The sequence below is a fragment of the Athene cunicularia genome (genome assembly GCF_003259725.1).
Source record: "Athene cunicularia isolate RWA chromosome 5 unlocalized genomic scaffold, athCun1 chr5_part1, whole genome shotgun sequence".
Classification (NCBI taxonomy): Eukaryota; Metazoa; Chordata; class Aves; order Strigiformes; family Strigidae; genus Athene; species Athene cunicularia.
The window spans coordinates 36,294,432-36,308,131 of record NW_020799101.1 but is presented as its reverse complement, the minus strand read 5'-3'; the positions used below and the strand labels follow the sequence as shown (position 1 = coordinate 36,308,131).

General features: G+C 41.7%; 2 protein-coding genes across 4 annotated transcripts in view; one reads left to right on the top strand and one right to left on the bottom strand.

Annotated features, from left to right (window-relative positions):
* The window catches only part of PLEKHH1 (pleckstrin homology, MyTH4 and FERM domain containing H1), a 47,682-nt gene extending 41,097 nt beyond the window's left edge, over positions 1-6,585 (top strand). Inside the window, exons 25-28 of one of the 3 annotated variants that reach the window (XM_026849206.1) lie at positions 626-755; positions 2,135-2,221; positions 2,768-2,914; positions 3,224-6,585. In XM_026849206.1, the coding sequence (XP_026705007.1) occupies positions 626-755; positions 2,135-2,221; positions 2,768-2,914; positions 3,224-3,400 (541 nt within the window). In that variant the 3' untranslated portion in view covers positions 3,401-6,585. Of the gene's footprint in view, positions 1-625; positions 756-2,134; positions 2,227-2,731; positions 2,915-3,223 lie in introns of those variants that run through there. The other 2 variants (XM_026849205.1, XM_026849207.1) reach the window with 2 other exon arrangements.
* A 1,170-nt stretch (positions 6,586-7,755) lies between these two features.
* On the bottom strand, positions 7,756-13,693 carry PIGH (phosphatidylinositol glycan anchor biosynthesis class H). The gene is made up of 3 exons (XM_026849210.1): positions 11,792-13,693; positions 11,102-11,185; positions 7,756-8,942 (listed from the first exon to the last, which is right to left on the bottom strand). The coding sequence occupies exons 1-3, from the start codon at positions 11,993-11,995 to the stop codon at positions 8,841-8,843; spliced, it is 390 nt and encodes a 129-aa protein (XP_026705011.1). The 5' UTR covers positions 11,996-13,693; the 3' UTR covers positions 7,756-8,840.
* Between the last annotated feature and the right edge of the window lie 7 nt (positions 13,694-13,700).

The window sequence follows — 13,700 nt, the reverse complement described above, 5'->3', positions numbered from 1 at the left end:
TTTGATGTTCTGACTTGGAAATTCTCAAATACAATGCAGAGATCTCAAGTACAGAATTCAGATGCTGCCATGGATCTCAGCTCTGTTTTAAAGGGAGAAAATGGTCATCTTCCAGACCCAAAGCTACTTAGGGATGCAGTGGTGGAACTAACACAATTTCCTCTTGTTGGAAGCAGATTTCCATCTGCATGTAGCAAGATAACTGCCAAACTATCCCTAGTGAGCCAGATCAAGAATGAGTTAATATATATTGCTACTCTGTATAGAGCAGACTACAGACAAGATGAAGGTGAGGATATAATTGAATGTGAAGATAAGCTGGGCAGGATTTTACTGTAACAGCTGCTTGAATGTTTGTAGCTACAGTTTTTTAATATATACACCAGTGAGCAACCCATGTGTGACTGATATTCCTGAGCATTACAGTATAACTAGTAGTAAAATAATTGTGGAAGTAGAGAAAATGCTAAAATAAACTCAGGTTGTACAATCCACCCTGTCCACTGTGCTGTGTAGAACAAGCCTTTTGGAATAAAAGGTACATTTATTAACTGTTTCAATTTTGCCCACCTTTCTTTGGAAGACATTAGTAAATAATGCTGTCTTGTGTCTTGGATTCTGAAAGGCAACTGGCTGACAGGCTGGCAACAAAGTGGATGGTGCTGCAGGGGTGCTCACCACCAGAATGTGTTCGAATTTATTTGACGGTGGCCCGGAAATGGCCTCTCTTTGGAACCAAAATATTTGCTGCTAAGGTAACTGGAGCACAACTTTCTTCTGTTCCTGAGAGTCAACTGTCTGAGCAGAGATGTATCTATGTTCTCTGGTAACATGGGTTGAAAATGCTTCTACTTCAGGAGGGGAAAAAAATTCAATACTCTGTTTTGAATGAACAGCTCTGGTATCACAAAGGTTTAGAAGGAAGGGAGAAATATGTTCTAAACACTAGGGGTTGCTAGCGTTCAGTAAGTAAATACTGAAGGTTCCCTGGCTGCATCAGTTGATCAAAATAGAGTACTACCTCTCCTTACAAAGCTTTCCAGTGTTTTCTCAGGCAGGAATTTCCCTGGTCATCAAGGCTACAATGATAGTTTAAAATATACTATTTACATAGTGGAAGGCAGGTGGAAGGGAAGAGTCCCCCTGTAAATCACACCTGGCAGCTGATGCTATCTAAAAGGAGAATGGGTATTTCAGTCCTGTTCTCTGCTTGATGCAGAGCTGGCTGCTTTCCTTGCCACACGAGAGAGGCAAGAACTGCTAATGCAGAAACAAAAACTGAAGCACATATTGGGTAAGCTGCCAGCCCATAGGCATCAGTGGGAGAGCAAAGAACAGCTGGAAGGAGTACTTCTCTCAGGAACTTGTACTATCCCTCAGCCCATACCACACTGGAGCTCTGTACCTACTACCCTTGTCCAAACTAATGTCTTAGCACATAGTGGCTGTCTGAGAAATCTTGTTTTGGCATTAACCGTCTTCCCCAACCCAGCAGAAATTTCCTGTGTTGAAAACTAGAAATGGGTCTTGCTCATGGTTACATGTCTCTTGTTTTGAAGTCAAAGCTGCTGTAGTTACAGAATAAGGTCTAAGGATGAAAGGGAGCTCATCAGTAAATATACAAGAAGTTTTTGAAAAGACAATTATTTCTACTGTCAGGAATAAAAGCAGAAGAGGTTACTGATATTTGAGGTTACTGACACTGAAGAATCAGAATACAGAATAGTTCCACACAGAGTATAAGTAATGTCGATTTTTCTGATGATTAATTTATTTTATAACTTCTAATAGTTAAACAGCAAAGCCTATGGCATTAGCCATGTAATGGCAGATTCCCAGGAAAGATTCATGTCATTAGCCATAACAACACATAATTCATCTTTAACAGATAACTGATGCACATGCATTGAAATATGTAAGAAAGAAGAGTGCACTGATGTGCATTTACATTCTATGTAAATCTGAAAAGATTATATAACTGAAAAGTTATTCCAGATTTTGAGAAAAGTCCTCTTAAAAATCAAAGCAGGTCAGACCAGTAAGCCTACAGGATTCTCTATCATCTTCACTTTATCCTTAAAACCCAAGATTAATGTCAAGAAATACCTAAATTAATTATTTTCTCTTTCTCTAGCCTGTTTTGCCTTCCTCATTGGAAGACTGTCCAGTCTGGATAGCTGTGAATGAAGATGGTATCAGCATACTGGATTATAACATTATGGTATGGTGAGGAACACTGTTTAAGAAAAATAACTTACCTCCCACAGAAAGACATTCCCCTGAGTCCACTTACAGTCACTAAAAGTTTGTCTTTAACTTCAAATGGATCCAGAAGTTAATTTGTAGAAGTCAGAGATGAGGGAAGTCAGTGCTATGTTTGAATGCTACATAAACAAAGGAAAATTACAGCTACAGTGTAAGGTAGGCTTTCATGTAAAAGCTAACTGCCTCTTTGATGGGCAGCGAAAATGCTCATACATCTTGCAAAATCTCCTTGGTATCTGCTTTACTACCACCATCTGGGATATAACACGTTTGGACTATTGCTCTGAAGCAGTGAGGCTTGAGCAAGACAGGAGTAAACTACAAATTCAGTTCTCACTTGAGCTTTCTCTGCCAGCTGTTACCTATAGAGCCAGTTACCTGTATTGCCTATTACTGCTGGAGATCTGGTGTTCTTGCAGTAAGTAGCAAGTGTATTAGTTTAAGGTGGCCGTTTTTTCTTTTACAGAACTATGACTGTTTTCAAACTCTCTGTTGTCTGCAGCACTTGAAGGTCTCTTATTCATACTCCTCTGTGCTGACCTTTGGAGGCTGTCGAGATGACTTCATGATTGTAGTCAGTCAAATGAAAGAAAGGACTTCTGGAAAAAACAGCACTGAAAAACTCCTTTTCACAATGGCAATTCCAAAGGTAATTCCAAAATGAACAGTGAGTTTCTTTAGAGCTGGCAGTATCACAGCTGGGCATTTTGTACAAGCCCTGGGGACTGTACTTTTGGCTGCTGCGCTAGCTATATACATTCAAAAAATCCCTTGTAAGCTGGAACCTTTAATCAAGAGACTTACTCTACCTAACTCTTAAAGACAGACCTTCATTTCAAAACCAAACAATTCCATGTGAGAGCCATTTGCAGAAGTTATGCAGTCAATAGGTTCTAAAAATCAAAGGGCACTCTTGCCTCTAATTGACTTACAGTTAATCATTTTCTTTTTTCCCTAGATTGTTGAAGCAACACTTCTTATTGCCAGCTATATTAACTACCGTTCGACACCTTCACTCCTATCTTCCACACAGCCCTCCCGAAGCAAAACACCTGCTAACAAGCTCTGGGAGACTGAAAGTCGGTGCTTTTTGCCTTCCGTGCCCCGAAGCACCAAGGGGCCCACCCTGCTCTGAGGGCTCATTCCAAATGGCTTTGGGGATTTTGGTTTGGGTTTTTTTTGTTCAGGGTGGGAATTTTTTGGTGGTGGGTTTTGTTTTTTTTTTTTTTTTTTTTTTTGACTGCTCTGTACTGAATTGGAGACTCCATGATTTTGCTGGTTACACACCTTACTTTAATGTGGGCTCTGATTCTTTTTCCATAGTGGTAGACAAAGTTCCTTAGTATGGGTAGAGGCAGCATCCTTTCTCTTAAAAAAACCCTGTTGATTTTGGGGACTGTGCAGGAGTTTATTTTCCATGCCACACTCCATCCAAAATACCATGCCTCAGGTCATCTGCCTGCACAGTGCTCCAGTCACATCTGCCCTCTTCCCTTGCAGCCATCCTTCTTCCATCTCCTGATCATACTGCCTTGCTTACAAGCGCATACGTTTTCTTCGATCCCTCCCAATTTCAGCTTTGCACCTGCCTTAGATCACTGCCCACCCTGTGTCTGGAATCTGAGTCCAGCTCTTAAAACTCCTAGTGACCTCTTTTCCTCATCATAGCCCCTTTCAGTTATTATTTCCAATAGTCTTCTGTTTGCATCAATCCCTAACTTGTTCACTTGTTACCTAAATTAGACTACACCCTCTGCAAGGCAGATTTAAATGGTATGTAGGCTTCTATCTGACTGCAATGGGCTGAACTCGCAGTCCTATTGAAAGTAAAAACAGGTGGTAATGGATAGTGTGGCATGAACCCTGTACAAGGATGCATCCTGTTGAATACTGCCTGTATTAGGAGCTGCACATCACTGCATCATAAAGTAATACACACTGAAAAGGCTATGACCGAAGTGTAAAGATTAATGTGACATAGTCTGATCAGGTAGTTTAGACCTAACTTCAGCTCTGTGCTCTGGGTGGTGACTAGCCATCATATTAAAGTTTTTACCACTGTTTAAATTCAATGGTGCCACTCCCAGAACAACTATTAGGATAGTATTTTTGCAGAGACTATAATAGTTGTTATGCAACTGCTTAACACAACTCGGAGGACAATTTATTTTTCCTTAGAGCTATAACAACTCCTCCCTGAAACTGATGCTAATATTCAAAGACAAAAACTTTCCAAGTCCTTGCTCCATATGTGAAAGAAAAGACACGGTTGAGAAGGAAGAGGAACTCAACTGACAAGAACAGTTCTGATGCAAGTCAAGGGTAATTTCAGACCTGAAATAGGGAGCACAGAATTAGAGTTCAGTGCTACTCAAGAGTATTTTAAACTTTAAATAAAGGTAGAAACATAGTGTCTTTGCACGTTGAGGACTCAAAGCAGACTGGAACAGTGTCGGAGGATACCCTAGCTCCTACAGGACTGATGCGTTTCAGGAGTCGATGCTGTTCTTCGCAATTAGATGGACATTAGATCTCTGCTGCAGGGCTGAATGTGTCCCATGCTCTTCCACCTGACAAGCACTTTGTGTTAATCACTGTTGTAGATGTTTTGGGATGTGTTTATGTGCACATAATCTCAGACAAAGGAAGACAAGGCAAGCAAATTTTGTACTTTTTCTATCTTTCAGCATCTGGAACAGATCTTCCCAAACCATCTCTTGTCATTCTGACTTGACAGAAGTTGATCCTTTCAAACTCCTGCTTCCTTCATGCTACTGTAGCAAGGAGGAGGTAGTCAGCAAATGTGTACTCAAGTATTGTTCTTCTGACTTTCCTAGAGAATGGTGGGTGGCTTTTTGTTGATCTGTTTCAGAGGGACTTGGTTACGATTGAGAAAGGCAATGGATTTTAAACAAATACAAGAGAAATAGCAGTTCTTGAAAAACCTAAATTTACCTGGCTTAAATTCAGCTATTTTGATAAGCATTCTGACAAAACTAAGGAAGAATAACTCCCCTTTCAAAAGTACCATGTGCAACTTCATAATTATGCATTCATGGGCAACTTTCCCAAATTAAAAGTGTGAATCCAAGCATTAGAAAGAATTCAGCAATAGCAAACCAGAGCTATTTGCAAATGAATAAACCAACCATACCCATGTTTTGACTCTAGTACCTGCCACCAACCTTGAAACATCCAACTCATGCACACAGAGGAACTGATACTTCCAAGAAGTTTTTGATTCACATGTAGAATGGGTGCAAAGCCACAAATTAAGAGAACAGCATGAGACAGGCAAAAATAATTACAAACAATCCCTTATCAACATCTTTGTAACATTAAAAAAACAGAAATAAAAAAATACTCAAACCCATGGTGGGTTGTAGAAACAATATGGCAGACGTAAGCCAGGAAAAGATTGTATGAAGAGACACCTGATTTGCACATGCTGTAATGTATCCACTTGTTTTGAATTCAAGGACCATCCCTTGAAGATACGGAAAAGGGTAGAAGTTTTCTGAGCCAAGAACAATTTTAAGAAGGTATTTAGTCTTTTTTTTTTTTTAACTTAATACTTTTAGTCACCTCTATATCCTGATAGTGGTCAGTAGTATGTATTTCCTCTCTTTCTTACACATGCACACAGAGTGATCTTGGTGTAGCTGCAACTGAGAGAGCATCATTCCTCCTTACTCAGTCACCTGTGCCTAACAATTCTTCTTGTATCTGAAGGTCCGTTTGGCAGCCTGCTTCTGGTATCCCACCAGTAACAAAGCTGCTTCAGAATAAGCTGAGCTGTCATCGGTACTGGGAATGCTCAAGGCATAAAAGTCTCCACAGTTTAGAGGCTGTACTTACCTTACAGTGCTCACACTCGTGTCCTTAGAGACTTGTACCAGGGCAAACAGGAAGCAGAAATGTTGAATAAGCAAGAGCTGTTCTGAAGCTCATTATTTTCTGCCACAACTGCACTTTAAATTGAGAAGCATGGCATATAGAACTTCCTTTCTTGCTTATTTCTTAAAAATATTCACCAATACTTGAGTAGTTCAGGGACCACCCCACTCTGATGGATGCACATATACCTCCTATTTATAGCTTACCTGACTTCAACCAACCAACCCTGTGTAGATACCTATTTTGTATTATTTTTTGGGTAGAGAAAACTATTTTTATTTTAATCAATGCTTTTGGCAATGACTATTGCTACAGCATAGCAAGAGAAGACAAAAGCCTTTGTTTTCCTAACTGCTGTGTGTATGTAAAAGACTGGGAGATACTGTGAGATTTCTGTTCTTAATAAAATGCAGTTACGATGAATTAAACTGTATTATTCTCAGAATGAAAGAAACTCCTCTAAAGCCAAAATAGTCTTGATGTAAATAAAAATGGACAAAGACTGTGTTGGTATCCAGGCATGTACCTGGTGCAGACCTGCCCTAGTTGGGTTCCTTGTTTCTCTCTGCTGATCATCTCTCAGCTTTAGTGGCAGCATGCTCCCAGGGGCACAGGATGGTCACTCTTTCAGAAGATGGCTAAAGCAATCTTGCAGACTTCTTCCTGGGATGCAGTTATGTGGTCATTTCTTCAGTGCACGTTCTCAGGACTTCATGCAATTTTTACAGCGTAGTCCATGTTCCCAGCACACTCTTAAATAAGGCTCTGTCCATTTTGCTGAGATATAATTTATTTTCTGACGTGCTCTCCCCATGGCTCAGCAAATCTTGCTGCTCCTATAGTGCTCCTCAAGGGCCTTGACCATTTTTCCTCCCCATGAAGAAACACAGCCTGCCTGAACCACACCCTGAGCCATATGCAACTCAAACATACCACATGGCTCTTAGTCAGAGGACCTCTGCTGTGGTCATGGGCACAGTCACACTCCCAGGGCCTGCTGCCACTATTAACAGCTGATTTCTGCCTCTGCCCCAACACCCACCCTTCTCCATTCTGCCTGCACTTGTAACCAAACAGTCTTGATCAGGGTGCTGCTTCACCAACTTCAGAGACCTACCAACTTACATTACAGCACCACTGGAATTAAACATCTGGCCGACCCCAACATTTCATTTATGAAAAATAAAACTGTAAACAAATAAGTAACCTAGACCTTACCCAAAAGCCAGTGGCAACATCCCCAAGCTGCTGCCTTTCACTTGGACAATGAGAATACTTCCTGTGACATGAGCTAACCTGTTTTTCAAACTTGATGGTACTGTGAAAAAAAAATCAAGCACCTTATCTCTACCATATCACACGATGGTATGTTGCCACAAGTTTTAATTACAGATTATGTAGATGAGCATAGTACAGCATTGTATGCAAAGGAGCATGATCCCGAGCTCCTGCCAACTCAACAGTTTAGCTCTTGTTTTGATATTTCGTCTCAGTTGTATTACTAAGGAGTCATGGAAAAAAAAAGAGAAAGATACCAGTAACAGGTTACCGTAACTTTCAGCTCACCAACAAAGAATTTCCCAATCCTAAGAGCACAGATCAATCAAGCTTTATTCACATAGTCATTATTTTCAACAATACACCTTTCTCATATTCTCAGAGCAATTGATGTGGCCTTTTCAATGCCACATCTTCTCCATGTCCTGTGTCACCATGCCCCTGCCCCTTCAGCAATGGGTCCACATTTTCCCTGCCTTCCTTTTGCTAATTATGTACTTACAGAAGCCCTTCTTCTTGCTTTTGACATCCCTCACCAGATCCAGCTCCTGGTGGGCTTTGGCTTTCCTAACTGCATCCCAGACGGCATTGTGGTACTCCCACCAGGTCACCTGTCCCCGCTTCCACCTCCTATATACTTCCTTTTTGAGTGTTTGAATTTTGCCAGGAGCAACTTGTTCACCCACGCAGGCTTCCTGCTCGTTGGGGTGGACTGTTCTTGAGCTTAGAGGAGGTGATCCTTCACTATCAATCAGCTTTTTGGATTGCTCTTCCCTCTAGGGCGCCATCCCATGGAACTCTTTCAAGCAGATCCCCAAAGAGGTCAAAGTCTGCTCTCCTATGTTTATTTTATTAAATATAATTGAATGCAACAGTGTATTTTAATTTTATGGTATTTTATTTCGGAAATTCTCCCGTGGATCAGGAAGTTACCATCCCAGCCCACACGTGAGCTTTGGTATTTAGAGTGGTCTATGCTTTTTTCAAGCAGAGTTAAACAGAAACAAACAAAAACATTACATATTTTTGGCAGTCCAGCCAAGGTTACATTAACAGTTTGTCATAATTTTCAGATCCACAAGGGAGTAAACATTTGATGCATGTTCTTGCCTCCCTTTGCCCTGTTTCCCCATAATTCACTTCTGGAGAGGCAAGTCTGAGTCTAAAAAGTTCTGCTCACCTGTCTTCATAGCAGAGGATTTCAAGGTTCACTTCTGTGCTTCAGTTGACATTTGCTGTAACAGCTCTGTGAACCTGCACAGGCCTTTAGCCCTAACATCACTGTACTGCTGCATCACTTCCCACTCATCTAATTAAAAAAAGCCATGGGGCAGTTTTGCTTGCTTTTCCATGTGTCTGAGTCCTGCTGCAAGTTTGCTGCCTTGATTTTTTTTTTTTTTCTATTTTATTCCACTTGACTGTGGAGCTGTCTTCCTCTGCTCCAGGATTTCTTGACAACTTTTGTACACTTCTATCAAGCAGTCCAGACGTGGCTTGGAGTTCTAGAATTTAAGTCAAACAACAGAGAATCAGGCTCTGAACTGACTGCAGAAGAGCTGGAAAGCTTTAAGTTCCCCCTAATGAGAGTGTCAGGCAGAGAAAGGAATGTGGACACAGATGACACAAAGCTGACTATCAGAAATATGCATGTATAAGGAAAGCAACACCAAGATACGTGTAGTTGATGAGCTCTCTCATGTTAAGTCAATGGAGAATAGATTTCCTTTTTACATGTTTGTTGAGAAATAATCCATCAGACTTGAGGAGGTGTTTGATGTAAGCTGGTGATACTGGAATGCAAACACATTCCCATAAGCCATACCTGCTCTGTGGAGAAAAATGCCAGTCCCTAAAGGTGTCAGGTCAAAAGATGCAGCACCATTCTGCAGTTAGCCTGAATCTTTCACCACATCAGAAATCCTCCCCTTTCTCAGCTCACAGTTCAGAGTGACAGCATGGAAGAACACCCACACCTCCCAACCCACTAACCTTCCTATTACGCTGTACTCCCTCTAGAGACCTACCAAACAGCTGGTTTCCATACACTAATCCACCATCCTAGAAGACCTCCACCCTGAAAAATATACCTTCAAGACAGGGAATTTAGACACCTGGCCCTTGGCCTCTGCTAGTACTGTCAACAAAAGGACAATGGAAGGTTAACCGAAACTATCAATTCATTTCACACAAAGAGCGAATGCTGGTCAAAGTATAATGATTTCCCATCACTTCTAACCTGGACCAGATTAAAATCAGCAAGGAGGTGAAAGTTTCCCTGTCCCCCAGTCCCTAGTCTCATGACTTTTGAGCTCCCAAAACAGTGTTACTGTGTAAAGTCCATCCAATGCCTCTCCTTGCAAGCGTTGCTTAAGAGAACAATAGGTCAATTCAGCGCAGAAGTGCTCCTGGGCTCAGTGACACGGTAAACTGTATTTCTGAAGGCTGACATAAGAGGAACCCAATGAAAGACACGCGATAAAGTTACTAATTACTGCTCCTTCAAAACTAAGTAACATACTAACTTGCATGTTAAAGTGAGAATTACTGACGGGTAATGAATTGCAAACTGACACAGCTCTTTCTGTACCTCTTCTGCTGGGTGGTCAACTCTACCAATACTAAGGTATTTCCATGAAAATAAAACTGTCCAGAGTTGAGCTAGAAAAAAAATCAAAACTACACAAACGCCAGGCAGCATCTTTGAAGCTGGCAAGGAGCATGTGTAACTAAAACCAGGTTCCTGATGGCAGGTCTCTGGAATTTATCAGTTGTTAATTTCCAAGAAAAAAAATCAATGTTTTCCCTTGACTATGTGTGAAATACTGAATTTGTATTATTGTTAGTAAACGTCTTTACAAATGTGGGACTGAGTTAGCAAGTATCAATGGAATAGTCTATTTATACCCATAAGTATGTATCTGAAGACTAACTGTATCCAGTCATAAACTGAATGCGGACTACAAAATGTAAGTCACCAGCAGCAGGTGAATTACAGAGGACAGAGAGGGTTATAAAGCTCAGCAGATTAAGGTGTGAGGTACTCCTGTACGGCTTACCACCACTCAAGGGTCAGGGCATTGTTGTGTTAGGCATGTACATGCAGAAAGAAAATCCACCCCAAAAATGGGATTCTCAACAGTCAGAACAAGTTAGCAAGAGAAGAGACAGGGGAGACAGGGTAATGGTAAAGCAAACAAGTTATTATACATTAAGCAAATTGCTCACAGCTTGTACTGTGATCTTTGTCAACGGGTGAGACAGGGGAAGTCATTCTAATGCCAAGGAGGTTTTTATGAGCACTTTTGGCACACAGAGCTAAGAGAAAAATCAGCTGCAGCACAGTGCCGTAGTTACGACAGTAACACTAAGCGTAGACTACACAGAAAGCTGTATGAGTCCTCAGTACCCTATGTGAGCCAAAGACGTCTCATTCATGCAAATCCTGGTAGGGTTCAGATTTACACAGCTCCCTGTGCTTTGAATGGAGGGCAAATGAAAAAAACATCCCTGGGACAAAATTCTGTGAGATTTCTACCACCCACCCTGAAGGCCCAGTCAGGGCAAGGCACTGTAACCCGCTGCCTGTAGTGGGATGACAATAGGCTTAGACAGCTGACACAGACCATGGATCTGGATTTCTCCACCATACAGTCAAACTCACCTGAAAGAGTGGCACAACCTCAGATACTCCCTGAGGATCTCCAGGGTCCTGGAGGAGGATGCACAGGTAGTAGATAACTTTTTGCTACAAGAGAAACAGACAAAATCATCAGAGTTTGAAAACGCTATCAAAGTGCCTGGAGTTATCAGAGAAAGAGGATCTGTTTCAACTTATCGGGCTAAAGGCCAATGACCCCAGGCCACACTCAACTCTACAAGTTTGTATCTATAGCTTTCCTTGCTTCACACAATAAAAAAAATTATTTTACTTGTTTTCTATTAAATTTTTAACCTGAAATGCATGCATGCTGGGAGGGCAAGATCTGCTTTTCTACAGGAGCTTTACAGAAAACCTCAGCAACAGGAAAAATCATCTCTTGTCTATCTTCTTATCTCCATCTTGACTACTTATGGAGTTTGGCATCAGGATTTGTAAGAACAGTTCAACAGAAAGAACTAAAACCACTAACTCAGTGTCAGTGTCATTATCTAAAGGATGGGTTTGGCTTGAGTTCTCCTTTGAAAGTGAGAGAACAGACAGGGGAATAAAGAGTGAAATCTGAAACAAAGCTCTTGATGTCAGTAAAGCTATGGATGTTGCTGCGTGTCATTGCTCCAGTAAATCACACTCGTGAAAACTGGACATGAGCATGCCCACTGATAGAGGAGACAAAAGACTGTGTATGATTACCATGTGGATGGCTTCATTGATAACCACATCCTTCACCTGACCCATCTCAATGAAGGTTGTGCTCTCTTTCCCCGAAGCGTAGGATGAAGTCACCTGGATGCCGAGTGAGCCGATGACCAGTAGCGATTCCTGGTCAACTTTCACAAAGTGCAGGTATATGATCAGGCCAATCAGCGTGATGAAGATAGCAGCAGAAAGCACCATGCTATTCTGTAATGCAATCAAGCAAAGACAGAGCTCTGGTCTTACAAGTAATTGAGTGCAGCTTTAGAGAAAGTAATATTCAACGTAAATTATAACAAAGCTACAGTTTACAAGACAATTTTACTCAGGTGGAGTCCTTTTATTCACCTGGCTGGCTGATATATGTGTAATAGGATTTAAACCAGTCATCACAATATGGTCTGAAAGAACTGGGAGCCAAAACTGAAAACTGCAAGAAAATTCTATTCCTTTGTTGTAAATTTAGTGCAGAATGATCAAGCAAAACCGGCTAGTTACATCAATGACAGCATATTACACAAATGTCTACAGAGATGATGTCACTAACAGAGATGTGTTGTGAAATGTTTACTAGAACTGAGGGTGGAGTTTCAGAAAAAAAAATCTTTTAGGGAAAAACACTGACCTAGTGATTTTCTTTTTACAAACTGCAAGTCTAAACTTTTCAAACCTCATCTCTCTTTCTGCCTTAAACACTAATCTAAAGAACATTTGCTTTCTCCTGTGCTTTTTCTGAGGATGAACATCTTCTGCATGGTGCAATCTTGGGACTGCTGTTACATAAAATAATATATAACTGATGAAATTGAAGTAATCTGAAGATGTGGTAATAAATCCTAAAGGTCCGCAACCTACAACCTATTTCTGGGACATGTTTTAGAGAGCTCCAGGCTGTGTACCCATGAATCAAAGTTATAACTGATACTTCCTAAAGGACCAGAACTGCACGGCCCTACCACTCAAGCTGGGCCTGTACCACCAGAAGTCGTGGGCACATTCACACAGAAAGGATATGGGACTCCTCCTGAAGTCTGTCATCACGGAAAACAGTCATGAATAACAGACACTGAAATCCACAGAGACTTTCAGATCTGGTTTCCTGACAGAAAGGAAAGATCACAGTTGCTTGCATACAAGCTGCATGAGCACATGTAAAACCAAGGAGGCCAGTGGGTGGTAACCACTGGCTGGGGTGTATGCTTTCGTAACAAAACTCAAACACACCGTCCCTTTCAGCTAGAGGAATGTTAATAGCCTTTTCATATCAGAAACATGCCAACTGACTCATAGCACAATCTCTGTCTTCACTCCTTGGGAAAAGATTATTGAAAAAATAAAAGTGAAACAGTCACAGCAGCATTGGTCATAGTGACCAGCTTCTTCAGTCAAGCCACTGACTTCAATCTGGAGCTAACTGGTCTGGGTCTACAAGCTGGACCTTCCCTCCACATATGGGTCACAGATCCAATAGCTAAACTCTTACTTTTAGATCTATCGGCAGCTTTTGAAATCTGGACTGCCAGGATCTTACTGCCTCAGCTGTGAAACATGAGCATGTAAATGTCACTCTCGGTGTTCTGAGTCACTCAGGAAATTCCCTTTGGGGATTAACACTCATTCACCTTCTTCAATACATCCTTTATTCCAGATGCCTGCAACTCATCTCTCCAAGCAAACATCTGCTGTTTGGACTCAGCAGAACGCGCTAGGCATGGCTCAACACCCATCCCTACACCCACCCTATCTGGCGGCGGCAGCCGAGAAGCCACCGAGAGCGGCCGGGCTGCAGCCTGGGGGCTGGCTGGCGCCGCGCTCTCTTTTTCACCACGGACTCATCCCGCGCTGCCCCCTCGGCGTTCCCAGAGCGTGGCGGAGACCCCCTACACGCCGCGACCGCCTTTCCACC